The 21,004-nt window shown below is 44.3% G+C and overlaps 1 protein-coding gene across 2 annotated transcripts in view; it reads right to left on the bottom strand.

Moving 5' to 3' along the window:
• Positions 1-153: 153 nt before the first annotated feature.
• The window catches only part of KAT6A (lysine acetyltransferase 6A), a 79,918-nt gene continuing 59,067 nt past the window's right edge, over positions 154-21,004 (bottom strand). For both annotated transcript variants that reach the window (XM_077805941.1, XM_077805942.1), the window contains 4 exons: positions 20,743-20,938; positions 18,914-19,603; positions 17,388-17,688; positions 154-5,299 (listed from right to left, as the gene is read on the bottom strand). In XM_077805941.1, coding sequence (XP_077662067.1) covers positions 2,700-5,299; positions 17,388-17,688; positions 18,914-19,603; positions 20,743-20,938 — 3,787 coding nt within the window. In that variant the 3' untranslated portion in view covers positions 154-2,699. The remainder of the gene's footprint in view (positions 5,300-17,387; positions 17,689-18,913; positions 19,604-20,742; positions 20,939-21,004) is intronic.

Here is a 21,004-nt window from a genome sequence, read left to right as displayed (position 1 = left end):
TGGATTTAGGTGCACAGTCTCCCTAAGGTACTGTACCTCTTCTGGATCAACAGTCATACAAGAAGGAATTAAATCTACAGACCCTGGCAACAGTTACAGGATTAAATTCTCAAATGCTCTGGAGGAAGAAAAATTCCACATGCACAACAGACATCCAAAATGGCTCAACATAATTTATTTTTTTATGTTAAAATGTACAGAGTTCTTTTGAAAGTACTTGCTAGAAAGGGGAAAAAAAGTGATATTACATACAAGGAGAGGAAGGGAGGCCCGCCGGCCAGGAGCGCATGACATGGAGAATTACAAAGGCATCTAGGCCCCCCTTCCCCTTAGCTTACAAGTCACCATGAACAAAGTACAAAGAGGTTACAAAACAGGAAAAGCAAATATAAACAGACAGGAATAGACTTAGCTTCATTTGTACATGCGGCTTTTAGAGGCATCTGGAGCTCTATTCACACACTCTAGAGATCTCTTTAAAGAGAATTTTTATCTTTCTTAAAATAGTTTTTAATATTCTACAACAAAGATAAAAAATTTTAAAGATGGAATGAAATGAAAAAGCTCTTATTTTAAAAGGCATCAAAGTCACTAACAGTGATTTTTTTAAATTTCTTTTAGAAGATTACCCAAGTTATTTTGCTAAAAATACATTTTTTTTAAACAGAAGTGAAAAAATGGTAGGTACCAATATTACTTGTGTTGGATAATTTCTTTTATAATATAGAAAAGAACTTTTTTTCTACAATAGTTCTACAGTCACAAAGGCTTGTGGAAAAGGGAGCTGCCCAATTGATTAAAAAAAACATACAAAACCCAAACCAAACAGCAAACAAACTAAATTCACGGCCCTCATTTCAACAGCTTCTCCTCCTGTCTTTAACCCTCTCTCTCCCTGCTCCCCCGCCTTCCCTCCCGCAACCACGAAGCAATGAAACAGCTGAAGATCTAGGAAGGAGAGGGCAGCACGGTGCGCTTTCTACATGGATGAGTTAAAACCGGAATAGTATATACAGAGAAACGGGATCCTACACAGCCTCGCACATGCTCAAAACAAAGAAATAAGGAGTGGAAGTCCTTGGAATTCTGCCTTTTTATATTGGCAGTTATTGAAGAAAGGTCCGTTTTAGTGCATCTGAAGAAACCTCAAACCTTCATTTGGATGTTTTTTTATTTTGTTTACAACTAATTGGGTTTTATTATTGTCTGTATCTCTACAGAATATACAATAAAAGAGAACTTTACACTAAAGGGTAAATAATGTCCCTTCTTTTTGTATTTGATGGCATGCCAACAGGTGCGGTCACTCTCTTTTATCATACACAGTTGAGTAGCAGAAAGAAAATGGGAACTGGGGTGTGCACAAGCACACTACAAAATCCTGCTGACTAGGTCTCACTGCGGTATGCTGATTGTCCCACTCCCATTTCCTCCCTTGAGGAGCTGAAACTCCCTTCACTTCCCACACACAGACTCAAAGGTGATGATGTCAAAAGAAACTGGGAAAGCAGGAATGTGCCTGTTTTAACACCATGACTCCTCTGGAAGAAGGACACACTCAGCAGTTTCTCCCCACATGCACAGGAATGGAATAGTGACACAGACTCTGTAGGTTTCTTGTCAAGTCACTTAAACGTACGCTTCATCTTCCAAGATTATGTGAGTAAAGGAATTTAGAGGCAGACTACTGGCAATGGCTGCTCGAGCTCAGTCAGACTCCAAGGCTCAGAACCAAGACCTTTAGCATTTCAAAGCAGATATTAAAGAAGAGTTTGGGATCTCAGAGTTATGGCTGATTTGCAGGTTGTCAAAATGAGACCCTGTAGCCATTTTCGTCTCTTTCTGATGCACAGTAACCATCTCTTATCCTTCTAGTGGCTGCATTAGGGTTCCATAAAGTTCTCCTTTGAGATGCTAATGCTAGTTCAGACTGACAATGTGTTTGTGTGCTGAATGGGAACATTTTAAAGTGACATTATACTTTCAGAATGAAACATACAGACTGTATTTCAATTAATCAATCTATGAAGACATCACTGTGAGAAGAATTTATGTTTATATATAATTCCAAATTGTACTAAGGGGTAAGAAGGTCAGAAAGGATTAAGAGGAGAAATTTTCCTGCCTCATTGGAATAAAGAGTTAGTTTGTCCTCCATGTCTCCTTCTGAGTCTCCCATAAGTGCCTCCTGCTGGACTTAAGTAGGAAATGCAAAGTGGGGACTAGAGGGATGGGTTTTGTTACCCTTTGAGATGTCTGACATTTTAATGACTGCAGCATTGGGAGCTGCACACAGAGGGACATACAGGAGGAAGAGGAAGGAGTGGGGAACATACACTTGAAAATAAAATTTAAAAAGATGATTCACTGTTAAAGATATTCTGTCTGTGTGGTCAGCAAAGTAAGGCTCTCTTTAAATTATGAAAAGATTTTTGTGCACATTTTCCCCCTAAAACCATTTGAAAATGACTTCAGCTGTAAAACGTTTCAGGATTCTGAAGGAAACAAAAACCCAAAATGAACGAACAAAAAAAGAATAAAGACCAGGCTTCCTAAAAAATAAAATAAACCAAAGAAAAACCCTCTAAATCTACAGCAATATTTTTAACTGGGAAAAGGTCCATTTTCTCTGGTTCGTCAGTATAAAAGGTTCCTTTATTTATATATATTTAAGTTTTTAGGTTGCAAGTTCATTTCGCTCATCTTCTCATGTACGGTCCGTTGAGCGACTGCTTGGGCACCCCAGCAGCATTCATGTAGCTGTGATGGGAGGGGCCAGTATACATCATGTTTCCATGAGGGTTTGGCTGCATAGGCTGCTGGGTATAGGCCTGGCTCCCCATCATTCCCATCTGCATCTGCATAGGATACTGTGCTGTCTGGTTCATGTATGCAGGGTTACTATGGTAACTGCTGTTCATCATGGGCTGTGTCATTCTGTAGCTGTTCATGGCATTCAGGGTGTTCATATTCATGGAATTGACATTGTAGGGGGGAGTTGGCATCAAGTTAACCCCCATGTTCATACCTCGCTGAACAGCTAGTGCACGAGGGCCAGCCTGCATGGCAACTGCCGGTGGGCTGCGGCCATAGAGCTGCTGCTGGTGTGCAGTTGCAGAGGGCAGTGGTGCTGATTTAGAACGAATGGAAATGTGCCCCTTAACTGGCATTTGCCCCTGCAACCTTTGTGTGTGGGGGATACCAATGTTGGTAGCAGACATGTTACACTGAAGCAGAGGTGATGTGAGGTTCATGGTGGTGGATGCCAAGTTTGGTGGGGGTGTCATGGTGGCTTGTGCTTGCGGTGTCCCAGCTAATGGATGAGATGGAGCTAGCTGAGGCAATCCTGTGTTGGACAGAGAAACACTGGTTGCATAGGAAGTCACAGCAGGAGAATGGCTATAAGGCATGGCATGAGGGTCCATAATGGTGTTTGTCAGCTGCTGCAACTTGGCTAAACTGAATGTGGCTGATGGCTGAGAGTAGCTCCCAGCACCAAAATCTCCTGGAATCCTCTCATAGATACTTATGTTGCCAGTGCTTCCTGATTCAGGTATTTCCATGATCATAGGTGCTGGGGTGAAACTATTATTCATGCTACACTGAGACAGCGGAGGCTGCTGCTGGGGTGGAGGTGGGGGCTGAGGCTGTTGTGACTGAGGCTGCTGCTGCTGCTGAGGCTGTGGCTGTGTTGCTGGTTGCTGGTTGCTTGGAGGCCTTTCTACCACACAGCTCTGAGGTGACTTAATGTTGCAGTTTGCAGCAGGCTGGACAGTGCTCTGTTGCATCATGCTGCAGCTGTTGCCAATGTTTGCCATTTGCTGAGTGACAACACAACTGTTCTGAGTTAGGCTACTAGAGGAGGACAATCCTCCATAGGAGCAGCTGCTCTGCGAAGAGTTATTTCCACAAATGCTGCCTCCCATAGTGGAGTCATAACTGCTGGGATTTTCATAGTTCTCTGTGGTGCTCTCAATGCTGCCAAGGTCACTGAAGCCACTATCCACCACCTGCTGAGAGTGGTCTGATACAGAAGGCACATCCATCATGGGGCTGGTCTCCATGTTCTGCATAGAAGGTGCGGACAGGGATCCTTGTTCAGGGCTTATCTGGGTGTAACCACTCTCCAGAGCAGGCACGTTGGGACTGCTGACGGAACGCACAGATTGGCTAGGATGGGACTGAACAGAGGATATTGGACTGTTGTGTTCTGACGCATGGCAATCTTCAACCATTGATATTTGAGGGTCCTCATCAGCTTGAGTGTAACTCTGCAGAGTCTGACAAGCTGCAAGAGTTTCCTCACAGTCCTGGTACGCTACGTCATGTTCATTACTTTCCTCCTGCGTCAAGGACTGGACTGCTTGGACAGTTTCTAGATCTAGTTCACTATGAGGAATCTCTTCCTCTTCTTTTAATTCAATTAACCTTTCTTTAGTATTTTGCTCTTCTTCAGGATCATCTTCAGAGCCAGGGACATGCTCTGAGCCCACTGACGTCTCATGGGAAGCCTGCTCTTCCTCAGAATCTGCCTCCGCTTCATTTTTGCCTTTTACCTCTTCTCTACTGCTCTGTATGCTTGTTTCTAAAAAAGACTCCTGGACATCAGGCTCCTCCTTTACTTCTTCTCTAATTGGCAGTTCCTCCAATTCTTTCTTCTTTGCAGATTCCAGATGACCATCATCTTCATCATCTGCATCATGGTCTTCATTTTGGTTTGTAACTACTGCAACCTCATCCTCTTCTTCCTCACGGTCATGCTCAGGTTCTTCTAATTCTTGCTGTTCTTCTTCTGATTGCCTTTGCTCTTCTAATACCCGTGGCTTCTCCTCTACTTCTTCCTCTACCTCAGGCTCCTTAACATCTGCTGCTGGACTGCTGCTGCTGTCCATAGGAGAAACTGCTCTCACTTCACTGCTGGTTGTATCTTCCTCTTCTCCCTCTCCCACCTCCTCTGTTTCCATATGCACATCTTCCTCCTTCTTTTCCTCAGCGAGGGGTTGCTCTTCTTTCTTCTCAAGAGGCTCTTCTTTCTCCTGCATTTTGGGTTTACGCCCTGGTTTTGAATTAGTTACCATAGCATCAACTCCCTCATCCTGAGCAGATACTGGCACCTTTTCCCGGTTCAGTTTAAACCCTGGTTTTCTACCAGGTCTCTTCTTCCAGTGGATTGGTTTGCGACTTTTGCCTTTTGGCCATCCCTTTTTCTTTTTCATGGGTGTGGAAGTATCTGGCTCAAATGGAGAAATCTTTGCTTCACATTTTCTGAGCACAGATACTGGCTTCAAGGTAGGGGTGCCTGGAAACACAAAACAAAAATACCGCTTAAACTTTCCATAATTACTTGAATGTTTCCTCTTTCCTGCCTTCAAAGGAATCCTCCCCCCATTTCAAAGTCCCAAGCATTCCACCCCATATATTAATTCAATGTTCATGAACAATAAAAGAGAACAAAGAATTTTTAACCCTTTCTCTCATTTAAACATTTGCTCATTAATAACACATTAAATTAATTGCATTTGCAAAGAACATCTTTTCAGAGTTTTGAGCCTTTAATATGTAATCCAAATTCAGTGACATACCATATGCTAGATCAGAAGAACTAGAAAGGACCACCATAACTTTGCAAGTACAATTAATGTAATGTGTTTTTAATAGGAAAATATTCCACTTGAGCAAGATACTTCCCACACCCATGAACGTACATTGCACATGTTTACATTTAGTTCTGCTCTTCAGAAGAGATCTAAGATCCAGAACTATTTCTCTTACCAGTCATTGCTGAAACTCATTAAAAATCAAAGTAATTATTTAGATCCAATAGAACACCAGAGTTACAAATTCACCAGTCAACCACACATCTCATTTGGAACCGAAAGTCAGCAATCAGGCAGCAGAGACAAAAACAGCAAATACTATACAGTACAGTACTGTGTTAAACATAAAATACTAAAAAAAAAAAAAAAGGGAAAGTTTAAAAAAGAAGATTTGACAAGGTAAGGAAACTTTCTGTGCTTGCTTCATTTAAATTAAGATGGTTAAAAAAGCAGCATTTTTCTTCTGCAAAATAAAGTTTCAAAGCTGTATTAAGTCAATGTTCAGTTGTAAACTTTTGAAAGAACAACCATAACATTTTTTTAGAGTTGCAGACAACCTCCATTCCCAAGGTGTTCATAACTCTGAGATTTTACTGTAATTTTATTTGGCAGCTGAAGAACACTTTGTTTCTGCATAAATAATAAAAGGAAGCCAAAATTTTCTCTCTTTTGTCTATTTTTTGATGGATCTTTTTCATATTTAAGCTACTTTCCAAATGTTATTATAGATTCATAGATATAAGGCCAGAAAGGAGCACTGTGATCATCTAGTCTGACCACTGGTATAGCACAGGCCCTAGGACTTCCTTGAATTAATTCATGTTTGAACTAGAGCATTTCTCTTACAAAAATATCCAATCCTGATTTAAAGTTTTGAGTGATGAAGAATCCAACACAGCCCTTGATAAACTGTTCCAATAGTTACAAATTTGAACCTTATTTCAATTTTGAATGTATCAACCTTCAACTTCCAGGTACTGGATTGCATTACACCTTTCTCTGGTAGAAGGAAGAGCCCTCTATTTCTGCTCCCCAAGTTGGCACTTATAAATTGTGATCAAGTCACTCTTAACCTTTTCTTTATTAACTTAAACAGACTAAGCTCCTTGAGTCTCACTACAAGGCATGTTTTCCAGTCCTTTAATAATTGTTGTCTAACTGATCACTGTATTTGGGGTTGGGAAGGAATTTTCCCCCGGGGTCAGATTGGCAGAGACCCTGGGGTTTTTTTTGCCTGCCTCTGCAACATGGGGCACGGGTCACTTGAAGGTTTTTACTAGAGTAAATCGTGAATTCTCTGTAACTTGAAGTCTTTAAACCATGATTTAAGGATGTCAGTGAAGGCTAGGACTATAACAGGGTTTAAAAGAGAACTGGATATGGCCATTCTTATGTTCGGTAACTCAGCCAGAGGTTAGGGGTCTAATACAGGAGCGGGTGGGTGAGGTTCTGTGGCCTGCAATGTGCAGGTGGTCAGACTAGATGATCACAATGCTCCCTTCTGACATTAAAGTCTATAAATCTTGTGGACATCAGACCTGAACATAATATTCCAGTCGTGGTCGCAGTACCAAATACAGAGATAATGTAACCTGCCTACTCCTACTCAAGACTTCCCTGTCTATACATACCAGGATCACATTAGCTCTTTTGGCCACAGCATCACACTGGGAGCTCAGGTTCAGGTGATTATCTACCATGAGCCTGAAGTACTTTTCAGAGTCACAGCTTTCCATGACAGACTTCCCCGTGCTGCAAGTATGGCCTACATTCTTTGTTCCTACAGTGTAATTTTATATTTGGCTGTATATTAGCACACATATTGTTTGCTTAAACCCAGATAACCCAGAGATCTAGATTGCTCTATACCAGTGGCCTGTAGTCTTCATCATTTACCACAGACATCCTTGCTCTTTATGGGCCTGTTCCTACAAGGTGCTGAGCGCTGTCAAGTAGAGTTTGTGAAGTCAAGGGGAGGTTGGAAGTTTTTGACACTTCTATTAGTCTCTCAGCACCGTGTAGGACCCATCCTACCCGCAGTAAATCGTTGAAAAATTATTAGTTGCTATATGTTTTCATACTTTGACTTTAAACCAATGGAGCCACCCTAAACAATTTGTCTCTCTCTTTAGTGTTAAATACTTCAAAAGTATTTGAAAGGTGTTGTCCTACTTCCCATTCAATTGACATTTAGTCATGCTGTCCCATTTGGTTCTTTAAAAAAACAGTTACTAACCTTCCATAACTGATGTTCTTCGAGATGTGTTGCTCATGTCCATTCCATGTTAGGTGTGTGCGCTTGCCACATGCACTGGGGCCAGAAGTTTTCCCTGTAGTGGTATCCATAGGGGGACTGGCTCTGGTGCCCTCTGGAGCGGTGTGCATGTGTGTCGGTATAAGGGATGCTGCCGGGTCCCCCCTTCCTCAGCTCCTTCTTGCCGAAACTCCGACAGAGGGGAAGGAGGGCAGGTCATGGAATGGACATGAGCAACATCTTGAAGAACAACAGTCATGGTGGTAAGTAACCGTTTTTTCTTCTTCTTCGAGTGCTTGCTCATGTTCATTCCATGTTAGGTGACTTCCAAGCAGTATCTGTGGAGGCGGGTAGGAGTTCATGGATGTGTTGATTGCAACACAGCTCTGCCAAAGCCAGTGTCATCTCTGGCCTGCTGGGTGATGGCGTAGTGGGTCGTGAAGGTGTGCTGCTCTGCAGATATCCTTGATAGGGACTTGTGCTAGGAAGGCTGCCAGATGCAGCCTTGAATGAGCTGTCACTATCAGTGCAGGTACAACCTGTGTCAAATCGTAGCAAGTACAGATGCAGGAAGTAATCCAAGACGAAAGTCTTTAAAAAGACACTGGGAGGCCTTTCATCCGATCAGCCACTGTGACAGAATCGAGTCAATCTACGGAAGGGCTTGGAATGCTCTAAGTAGAAAGCCTGAGCCCGCCTGACATCTAGAGCGTGCAAACGCCTCTCCTCGTTGGACACGTGAAGCTTTGGGCAGAACACCGGGAGGAAAATGTCCTGGTTAACATGAAAACGCAACACCATCTTTGGAAGGAAAGCAGGATGGGGAGGCAACTGAACCTTGTCCTTGAAGAACACCGTGTAAGGGGGCTCTGAGGAAAGGGCTTTAATCTCAGAGACTCGCCTCACTCAAGTGATAGCCAAAAGGAAAACAACCTTCCACGACAGATGCGCAAGAGAACAGGAGGCTAGGAGGCTCAAAGGGAGGGCCAGTGAGCCTAGAAAGGACTAGGTTAAGGTCCCATCGGGGTACCAGGTCCTGGACTGGGGGGAAATGTCTTTCAAGGCCCTTAAGAAATCTGATCGTCATTTCATGCAAGAATACCGATTTGCCCTGGACGTGAGGATGGAAGGCCAAAATGGCTGCCAGGTGCATCTAGATCGAAGAGAAGGCCAGACCTTCATGTTTTAGGTGAAGCAGGTAGTTCAGAATGGACTGCAGAGATGACTGGGTCCTCCGCTCTGACGCCCAGCAGGAGAAGCACTTCCACTTTGCCAGGTAAGTCACTCTAGTGAAGGGTTTTCTACTCTCTAACAGAATGCGCTGGACTTGACTAGAGCAGGCGTGCTCCTTTGGGTTCAGCCACACAGCATCCATGATGTGAGGTGGAGAGAGGCGAGGTTCATAGAATCCTAGAATATCAGGGTTGGAAGAGACCTCAGGAGGTCATCTAGTCCAATCCCCTGCTCAAAGCAAGACCAACATCAACTAAATCATCCCAGCCAAGGCTTTGTCAAGCCGGGCCTTAAAAACCTCTAAGGATGTAGATTCCACCACCTCCCTAGGTAACCCATTCCAGTGTTTCACCACCCTCCTAGTGAAACAGTGTTTCCAAATATCCAACCTCCCCAACTGCAATTTGAGACCATTGTTTCTTGTTCTGTCATCTGCCACCACTGAGAACAGCCTAGCTCCCTCCTCTTTGGAACCCCTCTTCAGGTAGTTGAAGGCTGCTATCAAATCCCCCTTCACTCTTCTCTTCTGCAGACTAAATAACCCCAGTTCCCTCAGCCTCAGCCTCTCCTCGTAGGTCATGTGCCCCAGCTCCTTTATCATTTTTGTTGCTCTCCAATTTGTCCACATCCCTTCTGTAGTGGGGGGACCAAAACTGGACGCCATACTCCAGGTGTGGCCTGACCAGTGCCGAATAAAGGGAATAATCACTTTCCTTGATCTGCTGGCAATGCTCCTACTAATGCAGCCCAATATGCCGTTAGCCTTCTTGGCAACGAGGGCACACTGCTGACTCATATCCAGCTTCTCATCCACTGTAATCCCAGGTCCTTTTCTGCAGAACTGCTGTTTAGCCAGTCGGTCCACAGCATGTAGCAGTGCATGGGATTCTTCCTTCCTAAGTGCAGGCCTCTGCACTTGTCCTTGTTGAACCTCATCAGATTTCTTTTGGCCAGTCCTCTAATTTCTCTAGGTCACTCTGGACCCTATCCCTACCCTCTAGTGTATCTACCTCTCCCCTCATCTTAGTATCATCTGCAAACTTGCTGAGGATGCAATTAATCCCATCATCCAGATCATTGACAAAGATGTTGAACAAAACCAACCCCAGGACTGACCCCTGGGGCACTCCGCTTGATACTGGCTGCCAACTAAACATGGAGCCATTGATCACTACCCATTGAGCCCGACAATCTAGCCAGCTTTCTATCCACCTTATAGTCCATTCATCCAATCCATACTTTTTTAACTTGCTGGCAAGAATACTGTGGGAGACCGTGTCAAAAGCTTTACTGAAGTCAAGATATATCACATCCACCGCTTTCCCCATATCCACAGAGCCAATTATCTCATGATGCAGCAATCTCCCATGATCCTGAGAGCAGGTCTGGGTGGTTAGGAAGTGTCCATGGGGATGCTGTTGCCAAATCCACGAGCATGCTGAACCAATGCTGAGGCGATCATGATGACTTGGCCCGGTGCCTCTAAATTGTCAGGAGGGTCCTGCTGATAAGCGGGATTGGTGGGAAGGTGTACATCAGGTCTTCTGTCCAAGACAGGAAAAAAGCATCTGAGAGCGATCCACTGTCAAGCTCTTGAAAGGAGCAGAACTGGTGGTACTTCCTGTTCTGCCTGTTGGCGAACAGGTCCACTTGGGGAGTTCCCCAGCTCTGTAAGATCATTCTGATGACTTCTGAGTGGAGGGACCACTCATGGTGAGAAAAGAACGACCTGCTAAGGCGATCAGCCAGCATGTTTCGGACGCCAGGAGATGTAGAGCCTCTATTTATATGGGGTTCCAGATAGAAGAAATCCCACAGCCGGAGGGCTTCTCGACAGAGGACCGCGCTCCTCCTTGCCTGCTGACATAAAACATGGAGGCCATATTGTCCGTCAACACCTGTATCACCTGATGGAATAGTTGCAAAAGGAACACTTTTTGCAAGCTGAATGGATGGCCCTGAACTCCCTGACACTGATGTGCAATGCCAAGTCTTCCTGGGATCACAACCGCTGGGTCTTTAGTGATCCAAATTGGCTTCCCACGCATCCAACACTAGCACCATTATGGGTTTTGGGGTCGCAAAGGGTACTACTTCGGGCATATTTACTGGGTTGGACCACCATTCCAGAGCAGTAACTACTTGTGGTGGAATTGTGAGGACTCTGTCCAGGTGGTGCCTGGCTGGGGTGTAGACCAATGCCAGACACATCTGGAGGGGTCTGAGACGTAGTCGTGTGCATTGAATTACATATGTGCATGCCGCCATGTGCCCTAGCAACCAGATGCATACCCTGGCCATGGTGATTGCGTGACCAGTGAGTTGGGTAATGAGATCCGACATGGCCTTGAATCCGGGTTCTGGGAGAAAGGCCCTGGCTCGGATAGAGTCCAGAACTGCCCTCAATGAACTCTATTCTCCGTACTGGGACCAATGTGGATTTTTGTTCGTTTATCAACAGACCCAATGCTCAGCAAGTGACTTGGACCAAATCGACGCTGCGATGAACTTGTACCCTTGAACAACCCGTGATGAGCCATGAGGTACAGGTAGATTTGAACGCCCTGGCGCCTCAGATAAGCTGTGAACACCCATGCATTTTGTGACCACCATTGACACTGTAGCCAGGCCAAATGGAAGCACTACGAACTGTTAGTGAGCTCGTTCCATTACAAACCACAGGAAACTTCTGTGTCCATGGAAAACTGAAATATGAAAAATACGCATCCTTCAAGTCGAGGGCGGTGTACCAGTTTCCAGGAAGGGGATAATGGAGGCCAAGGAGACCATGCAGAACTTCAACTTTTTGAGATATTTGTTGATGCCTCACAGGTCCAATATGGGACACAGGCCCCTTTTGGCCTTCGGTATCAGAAAGTACCAAAAGTAGAAACCTTTCCCTCTTAGATGCATGGGGACTTCCTCTGCGGCCCCTACTTGCAGGACGGCTTGCCCCTCTTGGGTGATAAGTTGCTCCTGAGAAGGGTCCCTGAAGAGGCACACCCTCAAAATACCCACTTGCTTCCAGGCAGGTGGTGGAAGGAGCCCAAGTGGGAAGAAGGAGCTAGTTGTTGGCCTTGACTGCGCTTGTAGCCCTTGCCCTTCTTACAGCAGAGCTCCGGTCAGGCCTGACCACTTGGTCTTTGAGGTTGCTGCGGCTTAAACCTCTTTCTAGAAGAGGCTGGTGTATAGAGACCCAGGGAACGTAGAGTAGCCCATGAGTCCTTAAGCCCATGTAACTGTTTCTGTTTGTTCTGCAAACAGGGCTAGGCATCAAAAGGTGGGTTCTGAATTGATTGTTGAGCCTCCGTCGACAGCTGTAGCGATGGACCTGGCAGCTGAGTCTGCCAAGTCAGAGGTGGCCTGAAGGGAGGACCTTGCCACATTTCTCCCTTCATCTAAAATGACAAGGAACTCCTGCTTGGAGTCCTCTGGCAGTGAGTCTGCGAACTTGGCCACAGATTGCCACACATTAAAATCATACCTCCCGAGTAAGGCCTGATGGTTTGCCACTCGTAACTGGAGGCTGGCAGACGAATAAACTTTTCTGCCAAATAAGTCTAACCTCTTGCCGTCTTTGTTTTTGGGAGTTGGGCCAGGTTGTCTCTGCCTGTCTCTCTTGTTGGCCGCAGAGACCACTAGAGAGTTCGGAGCCAGGTGGGAATATAAATACTCAAAGCCCTTTACAGGGACATAATACTTCCACTCTGCTCATTTGGAGATAGGCGGGAGAGAGGACGGAGTCTGCATAAGGCTTTCACCATCTTTACTATTCCTTCGTGGATCGGGAATGCAACCCTAGACAAGTCCACCATGGGCAAAATGTCAAAGTATCAGAGGTTTCTGCCAGTTCCTCTGCTTCCCATCCCTGGTTTGCGGCCACTTTAGCAGCTCCTGGTATGCCTTGGCATCGTCCTGTGGCACTGTTTGGGACGGTCCCGCCACTGCCTTGTTGGGTGAGGGCGGGAGGAGGGGCTGGCTCAGTGTCCCCCGCATGGGTGGCCTCCACCAAGGTCGGAGGGCTCCTGGGGACCTTGCTCGGACTCTTCCTCTGAATCTGGATGGGGGTGGGGGACTGTTGCCGACCTCCTCTCTGACACCCCCGACACTGAACGCTGCATCTGGGTTTCTGATTCCTAGGAGAACCCCCACGGGTTCCAAAAGTGCCACGAGTTAGGCCATTGACCCCGGGGCCATTCACCAGCAGGTAGCCCTGGTGGAACCCCTACAGATCTGGCTGGGTGTGCCTGGCTCAAGGAACCCGCCATCTCCTCAGCCTTTGAGGCTGAGGAAGAAAGTTCCTCCCTTGGGGACCACAGTGGCACTGACGCCATGTCCATGTCCCCTCTGCGTCTACCATTCCGGCGTCTGCGGAAGAAGTGCTGGGGCTCAGGGTCCCAGTGCGCCTGTCTGGGGACTGGTGGCGGAGATCGGCGGATCGGTGACGGTACACAAGCGATCGACACCTAGAGCTCTGGGAACGACGCTGGGAGTCTGGCGACCGACAATGGGGCAACAGAGAATGCAGTCTCGACTCTGGAGATTGGTGCAGCAAGTCTGGGAATCTGCGTCTCGGCCCCGGGGACCAGTCACGTGGTTCTGGGGATCAGTGTTGTGGTGCGGATGATCTCTGTTGCCCCGAGGAGCGACGCCCATGCTCTGGTGACTGGTGCCATGATCCCGGAGACCAGTGGCATGCTTCGGCTCTGCATCGCCTGTTCGGTGAGTGATGCCACGCCTCGGGGGACCAATGCCAAGAGTCCAGCAAATGGTGCCAGGAGCTCTGGTTGTTGTGGGCAGGTCGGAAGTGCATCCCTGGGAATCACTGCTTCGACGCCGACCGCTGTGGAATGATGCTGCACCGATGGAGACCGTTGCACAAGCCCCAGTGCCGGCTTCCCTCTGGAGATGACGAGGTCTTGACGGGGCATCGGTGGCACCAGCAAAGACATGATGTCTTTTGCAGCCTGGAAGGCCTCTGGCTGGAATCTCCTGGTGCCCATCCCTGGGCTAAGTCCCTTAGGGGGCTATCTAACTTACCTGCAGTACTATTTCGCTAACTATTAAGAGAACAATGAAAAATACTTATCTAAGAACTATTTACACAATGAGTGACAGGAAAAAAGAACCACTTCCCAAAGCAAGGAGATGGGTGAGGAGCATCACTGGCGGTAAGAAGGAGCTGAGGGAGGGGGGAGCCGGCGGCACCCCTTATACTGGTGCATGTGCGCACCACTCCAGAGGGCACCAGAGCCAGTCCCCTACGGATACCACTGAGGGAAAAACTTCCTGCACCGGTACCTGTGGTGAGCACACACCCCTAACATGGAATGGACATGAGCAAGCACCTGAAGAAGAACTTAAATTTTCCATATCAATAAGTTCAATATAGATTTACAGGTTTTAAGGGGCCTCCCACCACTTCCCTTACATTTTTTGAGAGATTGATGCCATAGGGTTTGAATCCATAAAAATGTTTCTTTAATTATAAATTGAATATTCCATATATTACAGCCTTCATGGTTATGAAATTTTTTTCCTTCATAAAAGCTGACCAAATGAATGGAACAATCCAGCTGAAATTTAAATGCAAAATGTCAGGAAAGTCAAAGTTATTGCCAGAAATGAAACTTTCTAGAAGCGCAGTACTGCCATATCACCTATATAATAACCCAGTTAAAGTCACTAATATCATCCTCTTTTTAAAAACCAAAACGTCAAGATTCACAAATGCCAAAATTGAGTAAATGTGTTTTTCTTCCACTTCTGTTCACCTTTCTTATTAGTTACCCTCTTCTTGTGTAAGCTCTATAATTAGATTTTAATTTTAATTTCTTCTGGGCATGGACCTTTTATTTTTATTTGTACTGTTAAGGATCCAGAACATTTTTGGGCACTGTAAAAACAATAGTGAATCAATCATATCTTGGTCCCCTTATGATGATGTAACGCTTTCTGTTATAAGGATATATACGCATGCACATCTGTGTAGTATATGTGACTAATCGAAATCAGTGTCTACTTAAATCTAAACAGAAGGAGCCTGGTAGCAATCATACTGAAAATTGCCCTTCCTTGTTCTAACTGTAAGTTCTAAGAATTTTAGTCTTACATGGAAAAAAGATCACTCTCTTCATGTAAACGACTGGACACTATGGTATTGGATGTTTTAGAAATGCTAGTAATTTAGAGAGCAGAGTACATTGAAAGTATACATTTTGTCTCTCTAGAGCACAGACTTGCTCACAGAGGCATCTCTGAAGCCAAGATTCCTTTTAAATTCAGGCCTTGGACAATGTACCACCCCTTTCCCCATTCTATCTAGTGGCCCCAATGTGGCCAAGACACAACTCACCCTCTGGCCTGAGACCAAATTTCAGACCATAAGGTGACGTTTTGGGGACGTAATAAAACATTTTAAATGTTTGTCTTAGCCTAAAGATAAATTATTCTGGAAAATTTGAGCCAAATCCCTCCTAGACAGGGCCTAAAAAATCCACTTGCCTGGTATGACATCAGTTTCTGGCGAATGACATAAGTTTCTGCAGAATCTGAGCTTTCGTTAAAAAACTTCCTAGCCTTTATGGTTGTGAAGAAAATCTTCTCAATGTGAACTGACTGTAAATGAATCCAATGTAGTCTTTCTGAGACTGAAACCTCCTCCTGTGCACCTGCTCAGAGCTTTCTCAAACTGCAGCAAACTAAAAACTGATTCAAGTTTTTGATGAATCTATAAATTCTTCTCCAAAAATGGCTTGCACTGAACTAGTTATAATGACCTTTAAATTGTTATCTTGTTAAATGAGAGAAATTCACATTTTTCTTAAAGCCCAATGCCATTTTCTGCAGGATCTGCAAAGACGTCAGCATCAAAAGACACAGGAGTACACAGTAAATGATTCCAGTGCAACAATATCTGATATAGTGTGCTCATTTCTGGGAACATATTACTTGAAAGATACTGACAAATTTGAGGCAGTTTGGAGAAAAGCAACAGAACTGACTGGGGGCAAGCAGGATTAAGTCACATGGGAAGATAAAGAAAATTAAATATATGTAGCTTGATTAAGCAACAACTGGAAGGACAGGAATTATTTGGTATGGTAAACACAGCCATAACTAGGAGACATGAGATAAAATTAAGAGAAGAAAAATGTAAGTCAAACATCAGGGGAAACCTGGAAATGTGATGTATTAGTTTATATAATAGTTTCCCAGGGAAAGTACTGGAAGTCTCATTGCTTAAAATGGACCGGATAGATCTTTTCTCATCTCAAGTTATTTTTTTTAATCTTAACTATTGCATGTTATGCCATTTTGTTATTCTTTCTGCCCAATCCATGTTGCATTCACACTTTTTTTTAAATTTAATTTTAATGTAAATGGGGATTAGCACTGTAGGAACACAATGGTGATTGGTGCTATATAAATAGCAAAGATAGACAGAATTACATCATTACCTCTTCAACATGTAAATACAATTAGGGATGATTCTCCTCTACTAATGAGAGGCCAGTTGAGTGCTATGAATTACTTAGGAAGTTCCAGTAAGAATCACTGAAGGTGGGATGAGAACACCAAACATCTCCTTCTTATGGTCCTTTATTTTTATTTGGCTGTTTGCCCTCATAAAACGTAGGCAATCAAAGAGCTCCCACAGGGTATATGCAATGTATTAAGCAATAGTGGAGCATATAACAACTGTGAATTAGGTTATTAGTGAAATACCTGAATGAGAGATGCTACATCTATAGTGTTACAGCACACTAAATGCCACAGTTCGGACCAAATTTATTTTTCTTGTCTGTATTAAGGTTTAGTACCAGAGTACTTTGGGGAAGGATGAGAAATTGAGGGCAAGTATACCCAATATAAATGAGGAACAGATCCCAAATAGACCCTTTACTGTCTATTCCTCCTACTTTATTTAGTCACTGTAAGGGGAGGCTGAGTAAGAGGTTGCTGCGATTTGCTTTGCTTTTATTTCTCTAAGTGATACATTTGCGTAACCATTACTACAGCCACATATATTTCCTTCACTAAGGAAGTTGAATAGGTGAAATGTGAAGATGACCTGTTATCTCTTCACATGCTGAGATGATCTTTAAATATAAAAATACATTTTTCACATGAGTTATAAATATCAGAGGTTGGTTTGATTGGTAATCTGTGCCTAATTAGATATTTTATCTGGAAATTACACGGCAGTGTATACCACTTCCTGAGGGATTCAGGCTCATCAACTCACTCAGCACCCTTAACTATATCAAGGTGCCAATTCACAGCTTGCTCATGAAACATACCGTTAGTGTCATCAGACTCCTCTTCATCTTTGGACTTCCTCTTAGAGGAGGGTCTGCGCCTGAGGGTATCCTGGGGGGGTAAGTGGCGAAAGTAGCCCCGGGTGAACAGTTCACTCTCATCCTCTTCCTCTTCCTCCTCGATCTCAAAGGTAGGCTCTAATCGGGGCATTGGTCTCTCGGAGTCAGAGTCCTCAAAAGGTTCGTCTAGTACCTCTGTGGTCTCAGAGATTGTTTCAGTGACAACACTGCTGTTGTGGTGCTTGCGCTTACGGACTCGCCTCTTCCGATGGAGAATTGGTTTCTGGGAGGAGGGGGAAAAGGCATTTGATCACATACAGCAAAAATAAACCACTGAAAAAATGGAAAAAAAAAGACTTCTGAACTCAGTCTGCGTTGGCTCAGCCTCCAAAATCTAGACACTCTTGAAACCATGGCCCAGACTCTCCCCTCAGCGATGAAGGTGAAAATACAGAGGAATACTACTAATACTACTGCCCCACTCTCGTACAGCAATTTTGTTAGTAGATCTCAAAGCACTTTGTAAAGGAGATCAGAGTCATTATCCCCATTTTACAGATGGGGAAACTGAGGCACAGAGCAGTGATGTTAGTTGCCTAAGCTTACCCTACAGGCTAGTAGCAGAGATGGGGCTAGAACCCAGCTCTTCTGAGTTCCAGTCCAGTGTTTTATTCACTCAGCCACACTTCTATGAAGTTAACTGAATTTACACCAGTGTAACACAACAGAATCTGTTTGTAAGAGCTGAGGATCAACAATCCATCAATGGCCTGCTATATAACAGTTCGGCAGGTTTACTGTCCAACAGTTAACTAACTAACTAACAGCTAACTAACATAATTTCAGCACATATGTATGTGAATTAAAACCATCTACACAGATCATGCCGAAAAGATGACTTCTACTTTTTGTTTGCAGCATCCTGCCACTAAACACAAGGCTTTCTTGGTCATGTTTATAGAATTCATATCTCCAAAGTCAGGCATGGTGAAGTCCTCACATTGCAATTTATTTTAAACTTGCTGATTAGTTAACATTGTTTTGTGAAGCTCCTTTTCTAATGAATGCTATTTCCATGTTTATTGTGTTGTATATGACATAAAATAGATGTATTTTGTAACAGAAGAGACTGGAAAATCAAAAGCCTAGGGGAACGGGGAAAAGTGAGCTGTAGCTCACGAAAGCTTATGCTCAAATAAATTGGTTAGTCTCTAAGGTGCCACAAGTACTCCTTTTCTTTTTGCGAATACAGACTAACACAGCTGTTACTCTGAAACCTCTACTAAAAGAGTTAGCAAAAGTGTTCTCCACACATTGCCTTCTCCACACATTCGAGAAACAAGGACAGTCTCTTAGATTCTTTGAAAAGAGGCAGATCAGACGCTATATTGTAACTTGCATAGCTTTAAACCAAGTATCTTCAGCAATTACCCCAAGATGGTACCAATCCAGGGAGAACACGTACTGCAGCATGCAGCCAGAGATGAAGGAGCACAAGAAGCACGTACCTTTCGTTTTAATGTTGGCTTGGTGAGAACCGGTGGAGAGTTTGAACGAGGACTCACGGGCTCATCCTCCTCGTCTTCGCTACTCTCACTAAAGCACCTCAGGAGAGTCCTATCCCCATCACTATAGCGCCGGGGCAATCTGTCACACTCCTCTGTGAATCTGCATTTCAGGGGCTCGGTGCTGTTCTTTAGCTGCCCCCTCCACATTTCCATGCCTTCACTATATCGCCTCCGGGGTGCTGACGACTTTTCAGCTTTGCCATACTGTCCCTGAGGGACTGCAGACTTTTCCTCATCTTCACCATAGCGCCCCCGTGCAGCTGGAGATTTCTCCTCACATTCTCCACATCGCCCCTGGGAGGCTGCTGACTTCTCCTCGCATTCTCCACATCGCCCCCGCGAGGCTGCTGACTTCTCCTCGCATTCACTGCATCGCCCACTGGGGACTGCTGACTTTTCCTCCATGAGAAGTTTCTGTTCCTTCTCACTAAAGGGCTCCTGCAGCTTTTTTCCTTTTCGGCTCCATCGGCCTCTCCGTGATGTCTGGCTGTTTGCAGGAAGACTGTCCAGGGGAAGAACTTGTTTATTTGGCCGTATAGAATTGTTTGGAATTACGTCTGGCTTTTTTTCACTCTCTGTAGGAGAATAAGGCTCTTGCTCCTTCTTCTCCCACAATACAGATTTTACCACCTGAATTAAATAAAAACAAATAAATTTCACATATTTTATTTAAATTATGTTTCCATCCTGAACCCCACCCTAAAAAAGCTCTTGACCAAGACAAGGGACAGTACTGGAAACTGAAGGATTCAGAACAAGGTATCAGGGATGACTCCTGGGAACTGTAGAATGGCAAATAGATAGATCTCGAAGGGCTGCAAAGGGGTTCCAAAATCCCAGTTTGATAATGTTCTCCCACAAGCTGCCTGACAGCTTATTTCTGTTACCAGTGACCATATTAGTTTACTGATACCTGCTGGAATGAAAATATAATAATCTTACACCAAAGCCCAGTATCTGTTAAACCTTGGAGGAAGTGGGATGTAAAAGCCCTTTTTTCATATATTGCATATGGTCAAAGACAACAGAAGTAATTTTCTGTAGCAATGTAGAGTCAAGTGTATTTCAAGTGTATTTCACAAGCTATAGCAGTGTGCAATCAGCTTGTCAACAAGAGTAAGGTAATCTATTTAGGTCACTCCTCAATGCTGTTACTGACGTGACAAAGTGAATTGCTTGAGGATATGATGGCCTCCTGGTTTCCCATGCTTTGTGGGCAGTGATACAAGGGCAGAGTCACACTGCTTTGGTGTTCTTCAATGTGTATTTTCATACTGGCTAATGTCTTCTGCGTTTTTAACTGTAAACTTATCTTTGAATATCTAGGTTGTCTAATGTTTTTGAAAAAAACAAATATTATTTAAGGGAAAAAATCCATAGGAGAATTTCTAAATTATTACAACCTTGGTTCCATTTTTACAGTGTGTGGCCTGTGCATTTCTGTAGGTCAAAACAAATTAGTAATTGTTCAGTGACAGCAGTCCCTGTGGAATTTCTAACCACACTGCACCAGGATGGGCTCTACTTCCCTCCAGACCATGCCCCATTTGGATTTCACTTTTCTGGTTTCTGATCTGAAAATAGACAAGCAACCTAACCAAAATTCTGATGTCTTCTACCATTAAATAAAACCCCATAGCTTCCTATTTAAATTTCTAGTCTGGAAACAAAACACCGTATTGTCTGGGGAGGTACAAGAGCTGACCAAGTAGGACTCAAATGGCACACTATGGTCTATATACAGAGAACAGATTCACTCTTACACTGACCTCTCTCTCCTTCTGCTGCTGCTCTTCATTTTCTCCTTCCTCAGTCTCTTCGTCTTCATCCTCAGAGACAACAGTGTTGGAAACTATAACAGGTGTCCAACGCAGACATTCTGGATCTACATCTACGGGCCGGAGATTCACCTGGAGCTTTGCCATATGATCCTGGATAAGTTTCTCCCGACGAACAATAACAAATCTGTGAACAGAGAAAAATCCTTCAGTCTGCCATATGTGTGGTGCACACTTTAAACACAGACAGAGA

Source organism: Eretmochelys imbricata, chromosome 26, assembly GCF_965152235.1.
Source record: "Eretmochelys imbricata isolate rEreImb1 chromosome 26, rEreImb1.hap1, whole genome shotgun sequence".
Lineage (NCBI taxonomy): Eukaryota > Metazoa > Chordata > Testudines > Cheloniidae > Eretmochelys > Eretmochelys imbricata.
The sequence above is the reverse complement of the archived record's forward strand: the minus strand, read 5'-3'. Positions and strand labels throughout refer to the sequence as shown.